Here is a 22,796-nt window from a genome sequence, read left to right as displayed (position 1 = left end):
TAGCATTGTTTATTTTAAAGTCCACAGGTATGTATACAGCAGCGTAAAGGAAAGAGTTTTGCATGTGCTACCAGACTTGCTTCTTTCTGTTGCATGGGCAAGAAAGAAAATTGTGTATTCTTGTGCCAAGTTTTAAACTTGAGTACATCACCCAAATTCTGAAGTCAATGAGGAGAGTAGAAGTGAAGGGTGAGGTGGGGTTTTTTGGTTTTAAGGTTTTTTTTGGTTTTTACTTTTGAAGGATTCAGCTTTCTATCTGTCTTCCCGAAATAGTTTGCTCTGTTGTGCCTCGGTCTCCATGGACTTTTTCCTTAGAGTATAAAGTATCTATGACTTCTTTTTTCTGCGGGGTGGTAACAGTGACCTGAATAGATTAGAAAGAGAAGAGACCAGCAGAGGAAGCTCATTGCAAGAACATGAAGCTAAGAGGAATGTTTGCTTCAGTATGTAAATTTTGGTCTCAAATAGAGTGATGGCTTGTCCTGATTTCCCTCTGCTCAATATTAAATATGCAGTTACAGTTGGAAAGTAGTAATAGAAAATTTAGCATTACTTTCAGCTAGTTTTATTTCAGTTCAGTCACTGGAGCAAAGAAGAGATGTAACAGCTAGTTTTATGCATACTAATGACAAATGCTCTGCAGATCTTTACATAAACTGTCACAGTTCGACTCTCCAGCAGCGTTTCTTCTCTGCTCCGTTTTTCCTGATTAGCATCGAAGTTTCTGAGACTCCTGAGTTTGAATACAGTACTTCTCTGTTTAGTGTGAGAGAGTGAGAGTGACTAAGCAATAGAGTGAGGTAGGTCACCACGTGAGGTTTTTATAGCTGCAAAGCAGATATAAGGAAGCTGAACATTTGACTTCCATTCAAACTAAAAGCAGAGTCTTTAAAAATACCTGCCATAAGGTTTAAGGAAACGCTTGAAATTTCCAAGCTACACTTAATAGGATGATAGCTGCCTGTTGGGGCTTTTTCGGTAACTTTTACTTAAAGTTAACAGTTCTGTTAGGACCATCAACCAGATTTTAAGTTTCTTTTTAGATTTTACTTTATTGCTGTGTTTAAAAAATGAAATTTTTTTTTTCCTGTATATGAGCTAAAGATGTTACAGTTCAGTCTTGCTTATTAAAACTCAAGCATATATATGAAGCTGTGCAATTACTGATTTTTCCTCCTTTTTTTTTAACACATTAAAATAATACAGGAATTTAATTATTTTTAAAACATGGACATCAACTGGGTTTTTTTGTTTATCCCTCAAATATGTTCAGTGTGTACGATGGGAGGACAAGTTTCTTCCCATGTGGTTTGACAATAACCGGGGGCTTTCAGCATTGCCTGTTAGAAAGTGGGTCTGTGTTAATGATCCTGTTCATGAAATCGTCACCTGTCACCAAAGACAGCATGAAAGGGTGCAAGTGTAATGCAAATTGTGTGCTTGTCTATTTGTGTGAGTGTGACTGATATAAATGTGGATAATAACTGGAAAACCGGATTGCTGGGTTGTAAAAAATATATCCCATAAAAACACGGAACCTGGACTGTAACCAAGAAATCAATCATCTAATGGCTTTTGGCTGCAAATGTCTTCGGGTAAACCAGTATCAATGATGCCCTTGCCCCTGGTATTGGACCTTAATTCACTCATTTCTTTTGTTAAGATTGGAAAAATTCTCACCATGTCCCTCTAAGATTTCCAGACCTGAATTCCTGAATGCAAATAGTAGTAAGTAGAATAAGGTAATTCACATGGGATTGTTAGTAGGCATGGAAGTGGGTTTTGTTTATGTGCAGAGTTGTTGGCCATGCAAAGGTATGCGCCTCCAGAATAAGATATGAAGTATGTGTGTCAAGTTTTTCAGTTCTTAAGCAATTGAACCCTGAAACCGTAACAGCATCTTTTCCCCTTATGCTGTGTGCCTGTGCAAAGATGTGGAAAATGTAAATCAAAATTCCTCTAGAGATTAGAATTTTGAATGCATCCTGCACCGTCTTCCTAAAGTGGAAAATACATGAAACAAAACTACGCAACAGAGGCTGACCAAATACAGAGCAGAACATGAGGACTAAAATGCCTGTTTGTCATTTAGGATTATCTGGATGAAACAGAAGAAGATATTGATGACATAGTGGCCTCTCGTTATTCAAGGAAACATGGACATTTGACAAGTGGATTATCAACAGTAAGATCTTGAGTAGAAAACATATGCTTTTTCCTTCCACAAAAGACCATAGTTCCTCCAAAAAGGAGTTTAATTTCATACCATTTAGCAGCAGATCATCTTTCATCCTGCACTTGAGAAACTTCCTTTAACATTTAGATAGTTTTTCTATTATATTTTAATGCTGTTCAAAGCTAAAATGCTGTTCTCTGCAGTGCATGGGAAGAGAAAACCATTTTGCATACTCATCAGCAGATTTCCTCACATGCTGAGGTTACTACCAAGCTGACATGTGGAGAAGGCAAACCATAGGAGTTTGCAGTACATGACTGCTCAGCTTTGCAGAGGAGCACTTAATTTATTTGAAATGAAGAGAACAAGGCTGTGGTGGGTTCTTCCATCTCAAACCACTTTCTGATTGTTCAGGTTCTTGGGACACAAATACTCATCTGTATGTTTGCATACATACCACCTCTGTGGCGTCATTGTCCATCCCCCAACCCAGCTTCTCCCATTCTTCATGACTGCTATGTCACCCACATCTGAAAAGTATTTCTCTTTACAGTGAGGAGGGAGATACTTGGGGATTTTGGTTGGTGACAACTTTTCTACCTTTTGCTATAATTGTAGTATTTTTCTGTTACATCCTTTCGTTTCTTGTCATACCCACAAACTATATACTGTAAATCAGATGTCTGAGTCTTGCGGTTGTCTAACTGTTGAAACTTAACGTTGGTTTTAAAAGGATAGCTGTGTTTTCAGGTTGTAACAGGTGCTTGAGATGCAACAAAATTGGTATAACAAGCCTTATGCAGTTCGTTATGCAGTCTGTTATTCACTGGGAAAGAAAATGGATGATAAAAGTAGCCTTTAACATGTCTAGTTTATGTCTACCTGCTGTGTACCTCGTTTTTGGGATCTGACACTTAGGATGTGGGCAACTGATAGCATCTTCAGAAAAGTCGTGGAGCCCTCTCTGGCCACTCTTCTTCATGACTTGTGCCTAAGAATAGCTCTGGTCAGCATATAGAGTACCAGAAAACTGCAACAAACTCCAGGTAGAAGATGAGAGTTGAAGAGGATGAAGAGAGATGAGGAGTCTGTATGCTAAAAGGGAAAAGAAAATTTGGTCCATGACAGTAAGCAATGAACTGTCCTTTCTAGACTGCATCCCCATTAGTTCCCATGCAAGCAGGGCCCAGGGAATGCCCACTTAAGTGCTTGATCCCAAAGAGATGGAGTTGGCTGAATCCAAGTTTGGCTTACCTGGGGAGGAGAAAGGGCTCAGAAAATTGCTGTGACAGAGCATTTTGGTATCTTAGATCTGGCCATGTCCGGACCGTTTTCCCTTCTGATTTGTGTAGTTCACAGAAACAGACACAACAGAAACGTGTGGCACTTCACACCAAATCAGACTTGAGCAAATGTAGCCTGTTGACAGTGGTCTAATTAGACCCACTTGTCTGAGGTTGACTATGACTCATTGTCTCCAATGCTTGCTGGTCCCATGGATTTTATAGACAGAATTATTTTTATTTCCTCTGAATATTGATATGAGGGTTGCAGGTGCTTAAGTGCTTTCTCCGTTTAGGCCACTAACTGAGGAACTGCATTTAGAGAGCCTTCCCTCTATGTGCTGTAGGCAGCATTCTGTCTGTGTGTTGGGTTTTGTCCTTTGCTGTAGATTTCCCTTTGACCTTTTTCTTAAGCAGAGCGTAGCTTTTCCTGCGCTGTAGGTTTGAGAGAACCTCACTTCTCAATGCTCTTGTTTCTCTGTATTCACCATGACATGATTTTTAATGTCACTGCATGCTATGTTAACAGCGAAGTTGCGAATGGCAAGCTGCTTCTCCCTGCAAGAGCAGGTCAATTTTACAGGTTCTTTTTTTTTTATTCCCCTTAAGTGTGTGTTACTAGTTTCTAACATTCCCCCTCTTATTTTTGCCTTTACTCTGCTTGTTGTAAGCCTTTGAGCCTTGTGCACTGTATGGATTTTTTTTCATGTACTTATCTGTCAAATGACTGTGTACTATTAAGTCATGTTGAAATAATGTTATTAATGAACAGTAGGGTCTAACTGTTTTTTGTTTGTTTTTTCTTTCTTTTTTCAAATATGAGAATTTAAAGTACAGTATGGGTACTCTGACAATGAGCTTTTGAGGTAAAGGAAGAAATATCTCAAAGCGTAAATCTACTTGAAATCTACCTGTAACATCAGTGAGCAAAAACGGAAATGGAAAGTGACATTGAACAGGAACAGTATCTCAGCATTAGGGTATTTTCCTTTGTGTTTTCCCAAAGCTAATACATGAACTGTGTATTTAGTTTTCCCTGCATCCTTCACCGATTCCTCTCCTAAACATACTAATGTGTTGTTGTCAAGACCCATCACATCAGTAAGACTGAATTGTTCCAGTGCCTTATTGCAGCGATGAGATGATCCAAAACAAATACAATTCTTAGTGAGGTACTAAAATGAGGCTCCGCATCCTCCATATGTGGTGGTTGTTTACTACTTATGAAACTGGAAAATTAGTAGATTTCTTAAGGACATTTAGTGTATGTAATGTCCAGTGTAAATGCCACAGAACAGAGTCTGGGGGGAAAAAAGTCAAGTATATCAAATACTTCTACTAAATTTGTGTTATTTCGTTTGTGGTTTGTAAACAATTCAGAAATTGTGTTTGCATAAATTCTAGGGTCAGAGATCATCTATTTGTTTGGGAAAAAACCCCACAGAAAGTCCTAATCATTTATCCCTTGCCGCCCACTTACGTAAAGATCAAGAAAAAGAATATTTGGATTCAGTAGAGAACAACTCATCCACCTCCTCACGTTGGTATAACCTTGTTTGTTTTCTGAAGTGGGCACACAAATTGTCGCTTTCCTGTTACAGGGATAATTTAGGCATTTTGTAGCACATACTGGAACTGTTAAGTTCACTAACAGTGTGCAGGGATGCCCATTTTCATGTACGCTAGAGCTGGAAATGCATAAATAGTAAAGGCTGGAATTTAGCTCGAAGGCATGTTAGGAAAGGAGGAAATATGACACCTTTGTCGGTGTGTGTTGCTAATTCTCCGGTAATTTTAACCAGTCCTGTTCATGGAATTTCAGCCAATTGTACAAAGGAATAAAAGGACAAGCACGAAGGATAAAGAAGGCCAGCAGAAATAAAAAAACACACCCTTTTTTGCTGTTTATTGTTCCTACATGATGTATAAAATTAACTTTATGGATAATGATAGCTTGTTCTGGTTTTTCATGTCTGTTGTTGTTCAGCATATTGACACAGGCCTGGTCATCCCTCCAGCTTTCTTTGCTGCAGGGCCCTTAGGCAAGGTGCTCGGAGAGCTGAGTTTAGCCACAGCCCAATTCTGTTTGTGTGGTTCTTCCCCTTGACTGTGTTCTTCCTTCCTCCCTGCAGCCGATAAGGAAGGAGGTAGATCAAGATGTAGTTTCCCTTGAGCTCATTGGGGAGATTTCCAGATAACTGCTGTAGCAAGCAGAGGGGGGGAAATGTTTCCCCCAATATTCTATTAGTGTATTTTTTTCCCAGAGTGACATGTTTAAACATTTGTGAGCATTTTTATCTATTCTTGCATACTCCGCAGAGAAACTGCAATTTCTTACAAAGGCGCCAAACCTGCAAATACATGAATGCTTAGCTTTTGAGTAGCTTAAGTGAGAATTGACTTCATGCAGACGTAAATGAAGACAAATCCAAACACAGACCAATACAAATCCAAATCTGCTGAGCTGGTGTTCTAAAATGTAATTTGTTTATTTTGATACAGCAGATACTTCATTTCTATTTAATTACCTTGAGCCACGTGTCCTTCAATACTTGAAGTGTATGGAAAACACTTGGCTTTTCTCTGATTTGGTGATACGTTTTCTTGCTTGCTTGCTATGGCTTTGCAATACAAACTTCCTTTACCTATCTGTATAGGTAAAGATTTATCACTGCACTTATTCTTTCTTATTGCAGCTATCTAATGCTCTTTTCTCTTGGCCTTTTGCACTGCCTCCTTTAAAGAACTCCCCAGAAGGCTCTGACAGAAAATGGACGTATTTAAATGTGCCTGAAACAGACGGTGATACTGTGAGTTCTCCTGAGTCCTCTGCTTAGCTTACTTTTAAAGCTTCTCTCTCTTTTCTCCCTTTGTGTTGAAGACTATACCTGTGTGTCTTGCAAGATTCCTATGTATTAGGATTTAGATGGTTATATATGTTTTTGAGCAATCTTGCTCAATGACTCAAAAGAAAACATGCACCAGATTTCTCAAATACCTTTGGTTCTGGCAGTGTGCATATTGCTCTGGTTTTCTTTAAAAATATTTAGTTCTTTCCTAACTGTAATCTTTTGGAAGAGGAAATCCTCATAGCAATACTCTGTATGGTATGAGTGAAAAAAAAAAGAGATTGGAGGGTGATATATTACGCTGCAGTGGAAAATTTTGTGGGATTTTTGCTAAACTTTTTTGGCTTTAGGAAAACTGCTGAAATGGTGGGTATGGAATTTTGCTCATTCTTTTAGAATTACTGATGAGAGGTGGGTGTCGCTTTAAACAAACATGCTTTTATACCATCTCCATTATGGGAAGCATCCTTATAACTTTTTCTAATGGTTCTATCAGCAGTTGTCTTACAAGACTCAGTAAGAATTAGGTGGACAGCTGAGCCAGACGGGATTTTTTTTTTTTTTTTTTTTTTCCCTGTTTGGAACTTACATGAGCTTACAATTTATGTAGCCTGTCTGCTCTTCAGTTCATGCATGAATTAAATAGTGGTAATTTAGATTTAGTCATGTTTATAAATAGGTTTGAGTCCTGCATGGAAAAACATCAACTGTCTAGACATTTAAGCCATTATTAATTATAGTTCTTATTCCCATTTACATCAAATAGAACAGAAATACCACTTGCTTCTATGATATATCTGGTTTTATAGCAAGTCCTAACAAGTGTGCAATATTGCAAGGCTGTGACTGTATGAAAAAAGCAGATTCTGGAAATGAGTAATTTATTTAAGCCTTGTAAGTCCGTTTTCTCTCCCCGTCCAGACTAGCATTAACAGCATGCTGAGTGTATATAGTGAAACTGGTGACTATGGCAACGTGAAGGTCAGCGGCGAAATCCTTCTCAACATCAACTACAGCTACAAAACAGGTGCCCTCAACATCCTGGTAAAAAGTTGCAGGAACCTGGCCATTGCAGATGAGAAGAAGCAAAGGACCGATCCGTAAGCACAGAGAAGAATTTCCTTTTAGGCCCTGCTAGGGGTGTCCTCCGCCACATCACGCACAGTGATGTAGCCTGGGGTTGTGATACGAGCCTGAGAACTCATAGGACCCGGTTGCTACAAGCCAGGGTTTTGGTGATGGTTGGTTTTGGATTCCCTGAGGGAAATGCATTTTCAATATGTTTCTTAGGGCAACGTGTGCCTCTTCTGAGGAAACAATAAGATTACTTAAATTATCAGCCTGTTTGATAGCAATCTCTGCAAAAGGGCAAAAAAAAAGAAGGAATAGGGAGGCTGAATTGATTTCTTACTTACATACTTTAGTTTTGATTCTAGGAGAGGAGGGATTCTTGGAGGGAGGGACAGAGATAACTTGGGTTTCACGCATCCATAGATTCACTTTGCAAGGAGCATGTTTTCTGAGCTTCTCATTGTAGTTTTCAGCATAATATGTAAATTCCCTCATCAGGAAGTAATAATTAGTGTCTCTAATCATGTGTAATCCTATTGTATGCAAGGTATGAAGTTTTTCATTCTTTTGTATTTGCAGTGTATGTGTCCTCATATGTAACCAGTCAGTAATCGTATACTACAAAAGGGAAAGTGTTAGGAAAGCTTTCTGCGTTTCTGAGGATGAGTAAATTAATTTAGTTCTGCCTTTTGTTATTCTGATCCTATCTGAATAACATTGCTATGTTTGTAAAGAAAGACCGTACCTTTCCACGTTTCGCATATTCTCTGTTACGTGTATGTTGTTTAGACTGCAAAAATTAATTTCCTTGTATGTGTTGCTGATGCAGCAATGTCAGGCCCTTGCTCAAACTGGTCATTTTTATTCCTTGCTAATAATTTACTACTTAATCTGCAGATATGTCAAAGCATACCTTCTGCCTGATACGTCCCGCCAAAGTAAACGCAAGACCAAAATTAAAAGTAACAGCACCAATCCAGAATTTAATGAAACGCTGAAGGTGAGAACACTGTCTCTCTCTCAGGCTGTGATGAATGTTCCGCTTGTGCTCACAGGCGTTTTCTTAAGTGTTCCAGTACGGGGATTAGAATTTGGAAGAGATGCCTCAAAAGGAATGTATTTAAGCAAAACCGTCTAGTAATCCTATGAGTTGTAATTTCTGGCTTTCAGCATTGAGGAAGTGTTTTTGTTTGGTTCTTCCCTTTGTAGGTAAAACTTCTATTAGTTTCCATAGATCTCTTTCAAAACTGCTGATGTTCCTGTCTAACCTGAGCTCAGAGATGTTAAAAGCACCTTAAAGATTTTGTAAGCCCTAAGTTAGCAACTGATGTTGAAATAGAGCTAGATTAAAACTTCCCATCTAAGTGATTTTGAAGAGAAAATAACCTTTTGCAGTAAAATCTGAATTTCGAAGGAGGCTTTAATTTATTTTTAAAGCAGAACTGACTTCGATAAGAAGATGCCAACAACGACTTCACTACCCGCCTTCCTAAAAAGTTGTGGTGAAGTTCATTTTCTGTTGCGAAAGACAGTGACAGATTACTTCCTTGAGGGCTGGTGGAGCAGAGCGCCCGGGCTCTTCCTTCCTTGCCTTTTACCCACGTCCACTACAGAGGCTGAACTATTCTGAGCTCCTGACGAGCTGCTTATGCATCTCCTTGGCTCTGTGGTGCAGGTGGGAATGGCAGAGTTTCTGCCCAGTTCACTGCCTGTCTGGCATCTGGACCACAAGGCTCCTGGTGATTCCCCTTCCTTCTTGATTGACAAGAGTTATCCCGGATGGCTGTCATGAGGCCAGAAACTCTTTTAGTTTCTCCTGAAATATTTTTTTTGTAATTTCAGTGATGTTTTAAATAAGTTTCTTATAATAGAGGCTAAAAGATGTTCCCTGGCCAGTATACTTGGCTTAACCTGGCTGCAAAACCATTTTGCAGACTTACACACACTTGGTCTGGCCAGACTGCTTGCCAAGGGAGAGTCTCTTGTACAGCCTCATTTTTAAATGGTTAAATAAAGTTAAGACTTGCCTGAACTGGAAAAAAAAGGTGTTAGACTCTATTTAGCAAGGAACATAGCACTAAACATGTTTGCTAGTAGGGAACTCGGTGAGGATAGGACCTAGCAGCTTGCTAAAAATGCGAATTGTAACAAAGAGGGCTCACTTGAACTGTGGGTAGGTAAGCAAGAACTACATCTATTTGTCCCAACTGTCACTACTGTTAGAAAAGAAAAATAATTAAATCTGTATCTTCCCTCTTTGACTTTTATTCCATTGTTGCTAAATATGACATCTCTCACAGTGGAACTGTTGGCACTTAGGATTAGGCATTGTAGACCTACCAATACAGGAATAGCCTACTTGTGTGGCTCGTCAACTGACTTGACTGTTTCAGCTTTTGGAGAATATGTGTCTGTGTCCAGACGTTGTTCTTGATGCAAAAAAGAAGACATCTGGGTCTCCTCAGCTAACACTAGGAGAAGGGTGAATTTCAGAGAATTAATGGGCCTTTTGCTAAAAGCAGAGCGTGCAGAGCTAGAATTCCAGATGTTTATAATTTTCTGTGTATTTGCTAGAATACGATGTTTCTTCAGAGGAGTTTTTTTAATAGCTTTCAAAACCAGCAATGGTTACTAACTCTGCAAAGCATTCACCAAGCGCTTCACATGCAGTTTTACTTGTTTTCAGAACAATTTTTCATAAGTTACAAAGATACAATTGAAAAGGAGAGGAGGACACTATTTCTAGAAAGTAGAGTACAGCAGACTCTCTTTCGGGATGAAAGAACCAGTGGGGTTTCTTCTTACAAACTAAACTTTGATGTTGATCTGCTTCTTTTACATAAACATGTAAGCAATTAACAGGATCATCGTTTTAAGCATCGTAACTTACTTTATAGTCAGAAATACCCAGTAAATAATACAGAAAAAACACAGTCATGCTAGTAACATTAATTACCTTTGGATGCATACTGCAAAGAAAAGAGTTAGGTTTAACATTAATATTATGAGCTTTCTAGCTAGGTCTGTCTTGTTTGCAAAGAAAACAAATCTCTCTTTCATGCTTCATTTGTCAGCTGCTGTGGGCTTCATGAAATTGAGCTAGAGCTGTAAAAGGCTCCATGGAAACTATTATTTATGCTTATTCCGAGAGTTTCTTTTTCTTCTTTTTCTGTTGGTAGTACGTCATCAGTCAAACACAGCTAGAAACCAGGACCCTGCAGCTTTCTGTCTGGCACTATGACAGGTTTGGACACAACAGCTTCCTTGGGGAGGTGGAAATTCCATTCGATTCCTGGAACTTCGAAAATCAGGGCGATGAGTGGTTTGTGCTTCAGCCCAAGGTAAGGGTTTCCAGGGGCCGGTGAAAGTGTTGCGAAGCAAATTCAGCAAGGCTTAGTTATTTTTCCTTTGGAACGTGTTTATAAAGCGGTGACTTTATGAGTGTCTAATATGGTAATAAAAATAATATCTTTGTTCTTTATTCAATCAAAACATACTGGTTTTAAAGTCTTCATGAAAACTTTACATGTGATCGGCTACTTAAAACCAAACAAAAAACCCCACCTTTTAAATAAACTCTAAGTTCATCTTGTAATAAACTGCAGTGGAGAAATGACCTAGTAAAGAAATCGATTACTCTTTTAAAATAGCATGTAAACCAAAAGACTTTTCTGCCACTCCCCCCTACTCAACACTTAACAGTTTATTAAAGATCTAGATCTTTTTTGTTTCAGTTCAAAGCACTTCACACTTTTTTCAGCTGTGACAAAATGACTTATTAACCTCTTACTCACTTTAACTAGGAAGGTACAAGATAAGGCTTCTCAGCAGGCAAATCAATTGGTCTGTGAAACAGGACTTGCATTGTACTTAGCTAAGGATAGGATGACTTCTGTCTCTAGGGCCCCCCTTGCTTTGGCAAAGGTGTTTATTTTTGGAAGAGATTCAAAGAGCTATTGTAAGCTAGAAGATTAAAGGCTTCTGCGTTGCTTGCTCCTGCAGCAGCCAGAATCCCCAGAAATTCCAGTGGTTTAGATTGCCGTTTCAGAAAGTGTATTTTTCTTGCTGCAGAAAAATCCAAGGTTTTACTGCAAGTGATGTGGAGATAGACTCAGATGACTTGTTTCCTCTGTGTTCATTATTTTTAAGGAAATAGTGTTACATTTGGGGTTTTAGGAGGGAGTGTTTGATTTGTGCCTTTCTCTCAGGTGGGAGGTGGATCTGATTGCTGTATAATTAATTTCTAGGTATAGACCTTTGTGAGGCTTACATCTAAACTGTCACAAATTTATATTTTAGTAAATAATTTGCCAGAGGATACATAAGGAAATTGATCTCTTCTTTGAACACTTACACGCCTCACACTTTATAAGTGGCAAGGAAGATCATTCCCAGTTTCCTAGTTCAGCTTTGTTAGTAAGGGTGACCACCAGCTCTTCCTTCATGGACCAGACAAGGTGAGACCAGGAAGAGAAAGTGGCTAATGATGTCAAACGTGTTTCAGTCAGCGCTGTGTCCAGGCCAGGACTATACTGTCCTCCTTACAAGCTTGCTTCGTGTAAGTTACTTTTGTTGGGTCTGCTCTTGAAGTAGAAGAAATGTCTACTACATCTCTGTCATAGCTCTGGCTGGCGTCAGATGTTGCTCTTGTTGTAGACTGGTGGGTACTAAATAATAAGATACACATTTAGTATTTGTTTTGCTTGCAGTTTGTATGCAATGTTGGTCTGAAATTGAGCTTCTTGCCATGCAGTAGTCTCTTTGTCATCTCATGTCAATCTTTGGGGATTTGTGTGTGTATGGGTGGTTTCTTTTAATCCTAACAAGGGGAAAAAAACCCAGGCAGTCATGAAGCTCTCCTGTTCAGGAAAAAAGTAATGAGGCACTAAGCATTTCAGCCATTCCAGCTGGAAGGTGTTGTCTGATTATTTCCAAACCCGTTAAAAGGATTTTTAAATGAGTTCTTTTTTACCAAAGAAAGCAAACACAGAATTGGTCTTGCTGCCTCCTAAGTTGTTATAAATAATGTTTCTAAACTTAAAATGCTGCTAAGATTTTTGATCAGCAAAGATAATATTTTTTTAAAATATCAATTATTGCATTTTGAATTTAAAAAAAGCACATGTTAATACACATGCAAATTACATGCTGTTCTCCCATATGATCTGCCTGATAGAGACAGGAATGGCAGTGAAACATTTCCCGGGTTTTATTACGGCGCTTTATTTGTTCTATCATGAATCATTTAGCTGCTTTAGTGAAAAGGTTGGAGACTTTAAGACCTGTTTCTTCTATGAGCATTGAATGTCTGTTTTCAAGAGGAGTGTGGTTAAATCAGAAAAAGAAGAGAAAATAGTTCTGTGGTTAAAGAGGGGGCAGAGTCCAGAGCCACGTTCTATGTGGGTTTTGGGGGGGAGGTTGACAAATTGTTCCTGATGTAAGAACTTACACCATCACTTGTCCACCAGTAGAATAGAAAAAATAATCTTTGCTGCCTTTATGGGAAACTTGAGCCTAAACATGCATAGTTTAGACCATAAGTGAGCTGCCTGACTGGCAAGATTTAGATGTTGTGCAAATTATTCCACAGCCATTTACTACAGGTTTTCTTTTGTCCTCTGTTGTAGCAACTGGCATCAGACAGTGGTGGAGACAGGACCCTTTTTCTCAGAGTCAGCGCAGGAATGCCTGTGTTGCTGTAAAAGTGCTTCAAAGTCTCAAAAGGGCCACGTTGTTATCGCTAAAATTGCTTTGTTCCCTGTCCCATCCTTGTGTACAGACTTAGCCCCACTAAACATGGTTAGTGCCTTAGCCTGGTCTCTATGATACGAAAGCAGTGCTGACTCTCTGCGTATCACCGTGTGTATTTCTGGTGGGTTTTTTTGGTTCTGTTTTCTCTTGATAATAGAATTTTGACCTTCCTGGGGAGTCAGGAAACAAGCTGAATGCATTTCAGAGAAATACTGTCACTGATCAGACATTCGTCTATAAGCAGTTCTTTAAAGGCTTGTGTGGTACCTTGGTGTGTGTGTCTCAGCACTTGAGGGTCCTCTCTTTTTATACATGTGCTTTGTCCCTGTTGAGAGATCAGGAAGATTTGTTGATTTGTACCCAAACCGAAGCACTGAAGCATGTACAGAAATGTGAGTAGTCCCCCCTCCATTAGTGGACTTCACTGAGCAAGGTTAGCATATACTCGAGTTTTTCATAGACCTGATCTCTAATGTTTTTAGAGATAAAAACATTTCTCTAATGTTTTTAGGGTTTTTTTTCTGTTTGCTTGCTTCACTTATTCATGCTAGATATCTCTCTCCTCTGTACATTCACTGAACAGTGTCTAATGCCGCGCGGCTTTATTCTTCTGAGAGCTTGCATTCCCTAGCTCATAAAGTTTTCTAAAATGTGATTGCATTCAGTCTGGAATGTCTAATTATCTGAAAGTGGGCTGGTATGTCCTGATATGTTTAAGAAGTGTTTCAAACACTGTATTGGTACAACAAAATTAAAATCAAAAGGAGAAAGTGAATGATTAACCTTAGCTGGATTTCTGGTCGGTTTGTTTGTTTGTTTCTTTTCAGGTGGAGGTTGCAACAGATGCTGGGCTTCAATATAAAGGAGAACTGACTGTTGTTTTACGTTACATTCCCCCAGACAGAAACCTAATGCTTCCCCTAGGGCAGTTTCAAGGTAAAACAAACATTAATGGCACCATATGATAACATCCCTCTGAGTATTAAAAATCCTCACCTAGGGTGAAGTAATGGTATTAGTGAAGATTGAAATTATACTTAAGTATGCTAGTTGTCTTTGTCTGTGGAAATTTTGAACCGTGAGTATGCTTCTCCTGCTCCATCCTCTTCTCTTACATTAAACTTAAGGAAAGAGAAGGGAAGAGGAGCGTGCAGTCAAGTGTTGATGCACGGCTGTGACCTAATTAAAAACAATTCAGACATTAGATAACATGATCGAAGGCAGCCACATAGAAATAAATTGTCTACATAATAGTCTGTGGGTTCTTTGTTCAGCTAGTTATGTACAGTGTATAGCTGATCAAAGTAAGAGACTTCATTTAATTCTTCATGCTTAATTGTTCTTAAGCTTACTTATCTCCTCATTTTCACTCATTTTTAACACTGCTTTACCTCTGCTCAGTTTTACTGTATTACTGCTGTAATTCAGTCCTGTAAAATATTATTTGAATTCTTTAGGGTAAGCCATTATTTTCATCAGCAATGAACAGGGAAAAATAGCTACTAACTGTTTGCATTGTAGTAGCATGAAGAACAGCAATCATCTGAAGTGAAAGCAATCACTGGGTAGCACCTGAGTGTACATGGATATACCAGACACAGGTATATCACTGTCTTAGTGACAGTATTGCTTGTTAGCATTAGGATTTGATAGATATATTAGACTTCTTTCTTTTTCTTTCTTTTTTTGACAAATGACATTCCCTCCGCTAGCAGTAATTCCAGGGTTTTCTCTCTTAAAAGCTAACTGTTGTCTGAAAAGTCCAGATATACGCTATCTGCATTTTTTTAAATTAGTACATTTTAACATCACTCCTGATCTTTTTTTTTTCCTGATGTTTTCAGCCTGAATCAGTGTGTATAATCCCTGCTGATAAGCCTCTTAGAATCTGCAGCAGCAGCAACTACACATGTCCTCATGCTGCTGTTCAAAAGCAGTAGCAAGTCAGTGAGCACCGGGTCCTTTGTCATGGTCTCTGAGGAGCAGTGCATCCTCACACATGGGATACGTTTGGTGTACTCCTGCATTTTAAGCTTTGGTATACCACCTTGCTTGTGGTGTAGGGCTGCCTTAACATCAGTGGTGGAAGTGGATTCTGAAAAGAGGGTAGGACTTACAGGATATGCAGTTCTTTGTGTTCAGCATAGTAAGCCACAAATACTTATATTCGGACAGGACTTCAGATAGGGCACCCTGTTGTGTCCAGCAAGGGCTAGCTAATTACATTGTCAAGTTCTTTATCATATATGGAGTGATTTTTCTGCCCCTGCCTTAGTTTCTCTACCCATGGAGAATCAGAATCTCCTCATAAGGAATACTTTAATCCCGTTGCAGTAAATGATTAAGAAAAAATCTAGCCAAGACAATTTACATTTCCAGATCAGTCTTGCAGTGTATATATAATTTCTGATGATGATGATGCAACTCTGTTCTATGTATAGGAAAGAAGAGCTTTAAAAAAGGAAAAAAGGGAGACTTTCGCATGCAGTCTGGAGGTATATTAGAAGTCCTCATCAAAGAAGCAAAGAATTTAACAGCAGTGAAATCAGGAGGCACATCTGACACTTTTGTGAAAGGGTCTGTGGTTTTTTTCTCCCCTTTTTTTTAATGGCTGCACTGAATCATATTTTGGCTGACACAATTTTTTTTTTATATATCCGTATATGTGTGTATGGAGTGTCAGTCCTGAAAAGTAACTGGCACCTTGTACTGGTATGGTGAAGAGAAGGATGCTGTGGAGTAAGGACAGAGAGGTATGGGTTGTCCCAGTGGTTAAATACAATTGGATTTAAATACCACTCAGTCAAGAAACAGAACCATTCATACATATGTATCCAGTGTGCTAATGTGCATGCTGTTATAGAATATAACGTTTGGTAAAAGAAAACACTTCCAATGAGTTGGCAGAGAGAGGTAGGTGAATATTCATCGCTCCTGGAGGCAAGAAGTTGTAAATTAGGGCCCTCACACTGGAGATGATACTTGATCTGATGGTGACATTTACATTGTCAGGAAATTGAAACAGTATATATTTTTTACTAAGAGGAATAGCCAGACTACATCCTGAATAAGAAACTTGTTTTCAGGAAGACACAAATCTGTTTGGATTCCTTGTAAAACTGCAAGTAACACCTACAAAAGCTGGCATGCTCCATCAAGCTGAGGTTCTTTCTAATGGACGTCACCTGAAACACACAGAAAGAGAAAATTCATCATGTGTGTGAGGAAATTCTGTTTTGATTCAAGTAAATATGCTAAATGAGAAAGATTTTTCTCTCTAATACTATAAATAGTTTGGGGTTTTTTTCTAGTGCTTAATTGGGAAAGCTCTTTGGCATGTAGTACAGTGTCAAGGAGCACATTGAAACCCTGAGGGTTCCCAGGAAGTCTATCACTGGCTTCAAACTTAGTGTCTTAACTCTGTGTCTCATTGTTACCATTCAATATTCTTTGACAGAAGATGTTTAAAAATTCTGCTCTGATGGCTTTCAGTTTTGATGTTAAAGATACATCATTTTGAAAAATTTAAGGTCTGTGTCACTTATATGCCTGCATGCATGTGGGTACATAAAAATATATATAGTATGACATATATGCACCTTTTTATTAGATAAGAAGCATTTTGTGTTGGACAGTCAAAATCCAGACTATATAGAAAATGCTACATATAGGATAAACTTGTGTTTGAATAAAATGGACATACTCCTGCATGTCTCATTATATTGGATTTTTCATAAATGCAAGTTATGCTTTTGAAATGTTGAACTTAGGAAGTAACCGATAGCTTAAAACATTTTTCTTTGCCAGTTTTTGCTCTCAATGCTAGCTGTCAGAATTGCTGGGTTTTAGATACGCTCTAGTTCATTAGTAATGGTTTGAGTGTTGTTACTAAATGGTGACCATAGAAAACATCCTGCCTTTAATTCCTTGGTGGAGCTGGGAATTTATCTTGATTTTCAAACTATTACTAACCTTATACACTTCACGTAGAAAGTCTGAGCTATTCTTCCTATGTGTTTGTTCTCCCAAGCCATGTCTCTTTTCCTGGTATATGTGAGGGCATTTCCTTTTCCTGAAAATAGACTGTCTGATCCCACTGGAGCTTGCAACAGACTTCAGAGAGAAAATGTCGTTAAAGCCTTTTTACAGTAGCAGTAGCAATGTGTGGCCAGTAATTCTCCGGACTATCTTTAGTTAGTGGTGTCTGCTATCACTGACGTGGATTATTCAGTACAGTGGAACAGGAGTCTGTTTTCTGTGGACTGTTGGTCTGTCATGTCTCATGGCTAAACATAATCAAGTTGCCGTGAACCAGCTGAGGTGCTGCAGTGGTCTAATCTGCCCTGTTAGCTTGAGATAATTTGACATACACTAGCCCACAGCTAGCCCACTGCAGTAAACTAGCTCATGTTTATTGTCAAGTAAAAGCCTGCACAGGAATCCTGATGGAGGTCTAGTGATACAATCTGTTTGTATGCCTGACCCTTTAGTATTTATGTGCAACCACATAGTTATTCCATTAGCTTTGCTGAAGGAGGTGGAGGCACAGACTATGAAAATTTGTACAGACCTCTGATTTTGAAACTAGAGAATCAAGTTCACTTAGTTTCACTAAAGGAATTCTCCACTAAAAGCAAAATGTGAAAAGCTTGTCAGACTTTACAGCATTAGTGTTTCTGCACTCAATAGGGGGGTTAGGCAACTCAAATTAGTGATGCTAGCCTGCTGAAATTTCTTCCTTATCAGTCATTTCCATTTCTTTCTGGAGGACCTCCTGTCCTGCTTTGAGAGGGAGACTGGACTAGGCGACTCCAGAGGCCCCTTCTAGCCAACATTTTTATGATTCTGTCTATATTTAGTCTCATTGAAATAAAGTTTGTGGTTAAGACCCAAGACATGGGGCAAGGAGACCTAATTTCAGTTTCTGCTGGTGGTTACTGACATTGTAACTGTAAGAACAAACGGAGCACAAATGCAAAATATGCACTTCAGGTATATACTTAATTTAATAACAGTGGGGAAATGGGGTCCTGATCCTATATGAGCCTCTACATGATTGTAATTCTTTGTGAATATTATGTGGCATCCCATCTACATATTCAGTTTTCCTTTTTTATATCTCCCAGATACCTTCTCCCAGATGACAGCAAAGCTACAAAACACAAAACTCCCATAATAAAAAAGAGCGTGAACCCCCAGTGGAATCACACCTTTGCTTTCAGTGGCTTAAATTCAAGGGATATACGTAATGTCTGCCTAGAATTGACTGTGTGGGACAAGGAGTCACTCTCCAGTAATATTTTTTTGGGAGGTGTCCGTTTGAGCACTGGAAATGGTAAGGTCCCACCTGACTCGTGATTGCTTTTCTTATTCTGCTCTCCTTCTTCCTCACTGCAAGTGATTCATGTATTTGAGGGACAGAAATGTTGCTGAGTGTATGGGAAGTATATGGGAACTTGGGGAAATTGAAGAGGGAGAGAAGGCAACATGTAATACGTAGATGGTTTAGTTCTTTCCTCCGCTGAGTGAGACACAAACATTTGGTGCCCAGTTGTACTTCAGCAAAGTCTAGAAGAACTGGGAATACCTTGGAAGCGTTTCTTAGCATCCCAGTGAGGAGGAGGAGGAGGCTACTTTTGTCCAACAGCAGCCTTTCTGCTGATGGTGGTGTGATTTGGAAGAGGTGTGAATCCGTTCCCTCTCTGTTAGGAGAAAGTTGCTTGTGGTGCAGAGTGGGGAGGTTTATGTACCTCTGTCCATGTGCCACAAAGGAGTGTAACAACAAACTGGTCCTCTCCAGGAGCTACCTGTTTTCAGTACAACTCCCTGTACAGATGGTGGTGTAAAGTGCTTGTCATCTTTCTATAGACTTGGAGCGAAGGAGCAAGTATTAAGTAACTGCTTACTAATATGCCAAAATGCCTCGTGTTTTTGCGATTACCAGGTGTAAGTAATGGCAAGGAGGTTGACTGGATGGACTCTCAAGGGGAAGAGCAGCACCTCTGGCAGAAGATGATCGACAGTCCTGGAGCTCCTGTGGAGGGGATATTAATGCTGAGATCCAGCATGGGAAAACGCAGGCTCTGAAAGACTTTAACTACTGAGGGGTACCACAGGTACTCCTGACTTCAGTGGTGTTCAGGCTCTTGTCACGTTGCCCATTTGAAAGTGGAGAAGGGTTGTACTCTTTGCCTTGGACATTAAGGCTCCGAGTGAGATTTTAATGCATTCTGCACTTTCATGCGCACATATTTAACCCAGGCTTCTTGTATGGATTATGTTTCTCCTGAAGCCGGTGAGAATTTGACCTTGTGCAGAGATCGGACTGGCTTTCTCTGTCCCTTCTGGTGACTGGTGCGCAGCTGATGAACACCTCTGCCTGTGGAGGGCACAGAGTGAGCAAATTCTCTAGTTAGTTGTTAGTAAGTAATGCCTGGTTTATGTATCTCCTTCTGGGTCAAAGATGGCCTAGAAGACAGCAGTGGTACAGCACAAGCAGATTCAGAGCGTCTGTGCTTTGGTATTTGAAAGATAAGAAGCCATAGTGTTCTGAAGGATAACAAATAATGTTTCTCTTTCATGTTTGCTTGTTGGGCTATGCAGCGTGCAGGATGGCAGGCTTGGGACCAAGCAGCCCACCAAGGAAGGCCAATGCACTGTGGTGCACACTAGAAAGAGGCAGCGGGGGAGCTGGTGTACAGTGCTGGTGTTCTGGCGTTCTCTGGGTTATTTTAATGCACTGTATAAAAGGCAGACTTGGTTCCACATAATCCAAGAGCCTCTAATGAAAATAAATCATAACAAATCCCCACTTTCCACAACAACACAATATTACTGTGTTTTTCATTCAGTTGGCAGCGCTCGCCAAGATCTTCCAATTGAACAGAGGGAATATGTTCACACGCCTGTCCCCATCCGATGAGTCGCTGAGATGAGACGCATGCTGGGTTTGGGCATAGTTAGCTAAGACCTTGATTCAACAGATCACATAGTAAAGTGACGTGATTAAAGCACATGCCAGAATGATTTGCACAACTGTGGAATTTTCTCTGAAGGGGCTGGGATCCCATTCAGGCATGCCCACGCACATTAATGATTAACCAGAGTAGGACTTTTTTCTCCTGAACATTTTCCTGTGAGTTAACAGTGGATTTAATGATAAGAGTGGATTTTGGCCAATTCAATCATTGATCTTATTAACTGTGACAATTGTTCAACAGTAATTTTGCTATTTGGTTTCCTAAAGTGATTTTACACCTAGTTAGATCCCCCATCGTCTGGGGACTTAAGCAGGTCGTATGTGAAGAGCATGCTGTTTGGAATAGTTGTTGTGGGCCACTCCTACCATAATGAGATAGGATTATAATCTTTTTTTCAAGGACAGCACATGTCTGCTTGCAAGATTGGATAATAATATAGTTGCATGGCATGTGATTGCTCAGCATATAAGACAAAGGAAGACCAGTAAACTGATTGAACAACATTTCTTCTGAATTTTCCAGAATTAGAAGATAGCTTTCTATTTAAACTGGTAAATTAATCTACAGCTGTTATTACCTTTTTTATTTTTTTCCCCCAAGTGTTTTATTTTTGGAAGCAGTGTAGGGTTAGTACTAAGGAAACAAACTTGAATGTATGGAAACATAGTCCTCACATAAATTACTGGAAAAAAAACAAACATTCAAAGAATGTATCATTCCCTGTAGGTCAAAACACCAGTACTTAAAGATTTCTGTGAAGAATAAAGACCATAAAATCTAACCTGTTTGAGATACAAATGTCGTTCTTCACAATCCAGAAATTGAAGAAATCTAGATTGAACAACAGAATATGAACTGATAGCTAAGTAACTACAGCTGGAAATTTTGACATCTGTAGCTGTCCTAGCGTACAATTATTTACATGTATTTAGAGCTGAATCCAAAACCTTAAAATTTAATGGCCATTCCTTTTTTTTTTTTTTTTTTTTTTTTAAGATATTTTACACTGGCTTTGGTTTGAGTAGCTTGAAAGTACGGGGAAGTTTACAAGCAGTCTTTTAAAATCCTAATATTATTAGATAAAAAAATACTTATTTTTGTTCAAAATAGTATCTTAGTTTTAATAAAACAACTTGTTTCATTATGAATTTTTCTATTAAAATTATGACTTTAAAAAGTCATTGGAGATACTGCTTGCCCAGTTTGAGACCCCCAATTTTCAGAAATTACCGAGTCATTTTTGAAAATAAAATTCCCTTAGAGAATCTCAGTTCGGGAACCAAAAGACAGTACTTTCAAGAAAACTGACTTCATTTTCCTTCTTTATCTATTCGTTTTCTTCTGAAGCCGCAGATGCTGTGAGCTGATAAATGAGAACACAAATATCAAGCATACACATTTTATGACCTTTTTCTTATCATAACAGTCTTTCTTTAAGTATTAGATTTTTTTTTTTTTTTTGGTATCAGCATCCCCCAAACTGAAACCAAACCTAACTTTTGGCACCTAAACTACCTCTCTCTTTAACAGAATTGGTCTGAGCTGTCTTGGTTGTTTGTACTGCAAACCTGTGTTTATTTTGGGAAGAATAATAGTATTATATTGACATGGAGGCAGAAGCGTGATTTTTTTTCCACTTGCTGGAAGTTGATTCAAAGAGATAAAGCTTGTTAAATCTAAAGAAAATGATTCTTTAGGGTAAAATTCCAGCTAGAGTTGTAGAGGAACACTGGGCAGCCGGATGTTTTGGTTTTGTTTCATTTTGATGGTGAAACTGGGAAAATAATAAGAACACAAAAATTCCTCCAGGTTGGACCCCAAAATGGAAACCTTTTTCTCTTGCCAAATTGAAAACCTTAAAATGTTTTTGAACTGAACTAAACCTTTTACTTTTACATGGAGTACAAGAGTTTGTCTAATTTTTGAATGGCGTTTTCTAACCTTCTAAGCATTAACCTTTTGGCTACATCAAGTCTTGCTTTGCAAGGAAAAAGTCTGTGCTTTACCACTTCAGCTTCTGCCCATTTTGGTCCTATGGCAGAATTTGTGATGAATGGACTCATCTGGGAAGCGTCACCCAGCTCATACGCGAGCTTTAAGTTCTGCTTTTTCCTTCCAAAGGGCCAAAATCTCACTCTGAGCCTGCACCTGAAATTATAGACCGGGCTACGAATAGACTGTAGGCGTCAACTGCAGTTCAGCATACAAAAGGAACAGTTTCACCTGGAAGTAATTTCGGCCAAGGCAGTGGTGTTTGCCATTGATGGGATTTGGAGTAGTACAGTGAAATGACCTCCTAGGTTAGCAGTGACAAGTCTGCATTATGGTAGCGTATAATAGATATCGCGCTCTGCCTCAAATGAGCCTCGGAGAGATGATGAGCATCATATAAACACTAGCGCAATTTGGAAAGCTTTGCTGTTCTGTGATGTTATCGGCACATTTGTAGGAACCGTTTGATTTGTGGAAAATGTCACATTTAATTCTCTCTCTTATATCTCTGTTCTCTTCCTTTACAAAAATGATTTATGGTTTGGAAAAAGCACGAGATGATTAACTGCAGATGTGATTTCTTGTTTCCCGGATATTTGAATTAATTGCCTCTAATTTTGCGTCATCACGTACTGTGTGTTACCAGGCTGAACAAAAAGACAGAAAGCCAGGAATTAGGCTAAAGCCTTCCTTT

The 22,796-nt window shown here is 39.1% G+C and overlaps 1 protein-coding gene across 5 annotated transcripts in view; it reads left to right on the top strand.

Moving 5' to 3' along the window:
- Nucleotides 1-21,154, top strand: part of SYTL5 (synaptotagmin like 5) — a 96,402-nt gene extending 75,248 nt beyond the window's left edge. For 4 of the 5 annotated variants that reach the window (XM_076355536.1, XM_076355545.1, XM_076355563.1 and 1 more), the window contains 9 exons: nucleotides 2,093-2,185; nucleotides 6,204-6,269; nucleotides 7,230-7,408; nucleotides 8,277-8,379; nucleotides 10,559-10,720; nucleotides 13,958-14,066; nucleotides 15,572-15,707; nucleotides 18,257-18,465; nucleotides 19,075-21,154. In XM_076355536.1, coding sequence (XP_076211651.1) covers nucleotides 2,093-2,185; nucleotides 6,204-6,269; nucleotides 7,230-7,408; nucleotides 8,277-8,379; nucleotides 10,559-10,720; nucleotides 13,958-14,066; nucleotides 15,572-15,707; nucleotides 18,257-18,465; nucleotides 19,075-19,217 — 1,200 coding nt within the window. In that variant the 3' untranslated portion in view covers nucleotides 19,218-21,154. The remainder of the gene's footprint in view (nucleotides 1-2,092; nucleotides 2,186-6,203; nucleotides 6,270-7,229; nucleotides 7,409-8,276; nucleotides 8,380-10,558; nucleotides 10,721-13,957; nucleotides 14,067-15,571; nucleotides 15,708-18,256; nucleotides 18,466-19,074) is intronic. The other variant, XM_076355572.1, reaches the window with a different exon arrangement.
- Nucleotides 21,155-22,796: the final 1,642 nt, after the last annotated feature.

This window comes from Aptenodytes patagonicus, chromosome 1 (genome assembly GCF_965638725.1).
Source record: "Aptenodytes patagonicus chromosome 1, bAptPat1.pri.cur, whole genome shotgun sequence".
NCBI classification, from domain to species: domain Eukaryota; kingdom Metazoa; phylum Chordata; class Aves; order Sphenisciformes; family Spheniscidae; genus Aptenodytes; species Aptenodytes patagonicus.
The sequence above is the reverse complement of the archived record's forward strand: the minus strand, read 5'-3'. Positions and strand labels throughout refer to the sequence as shown.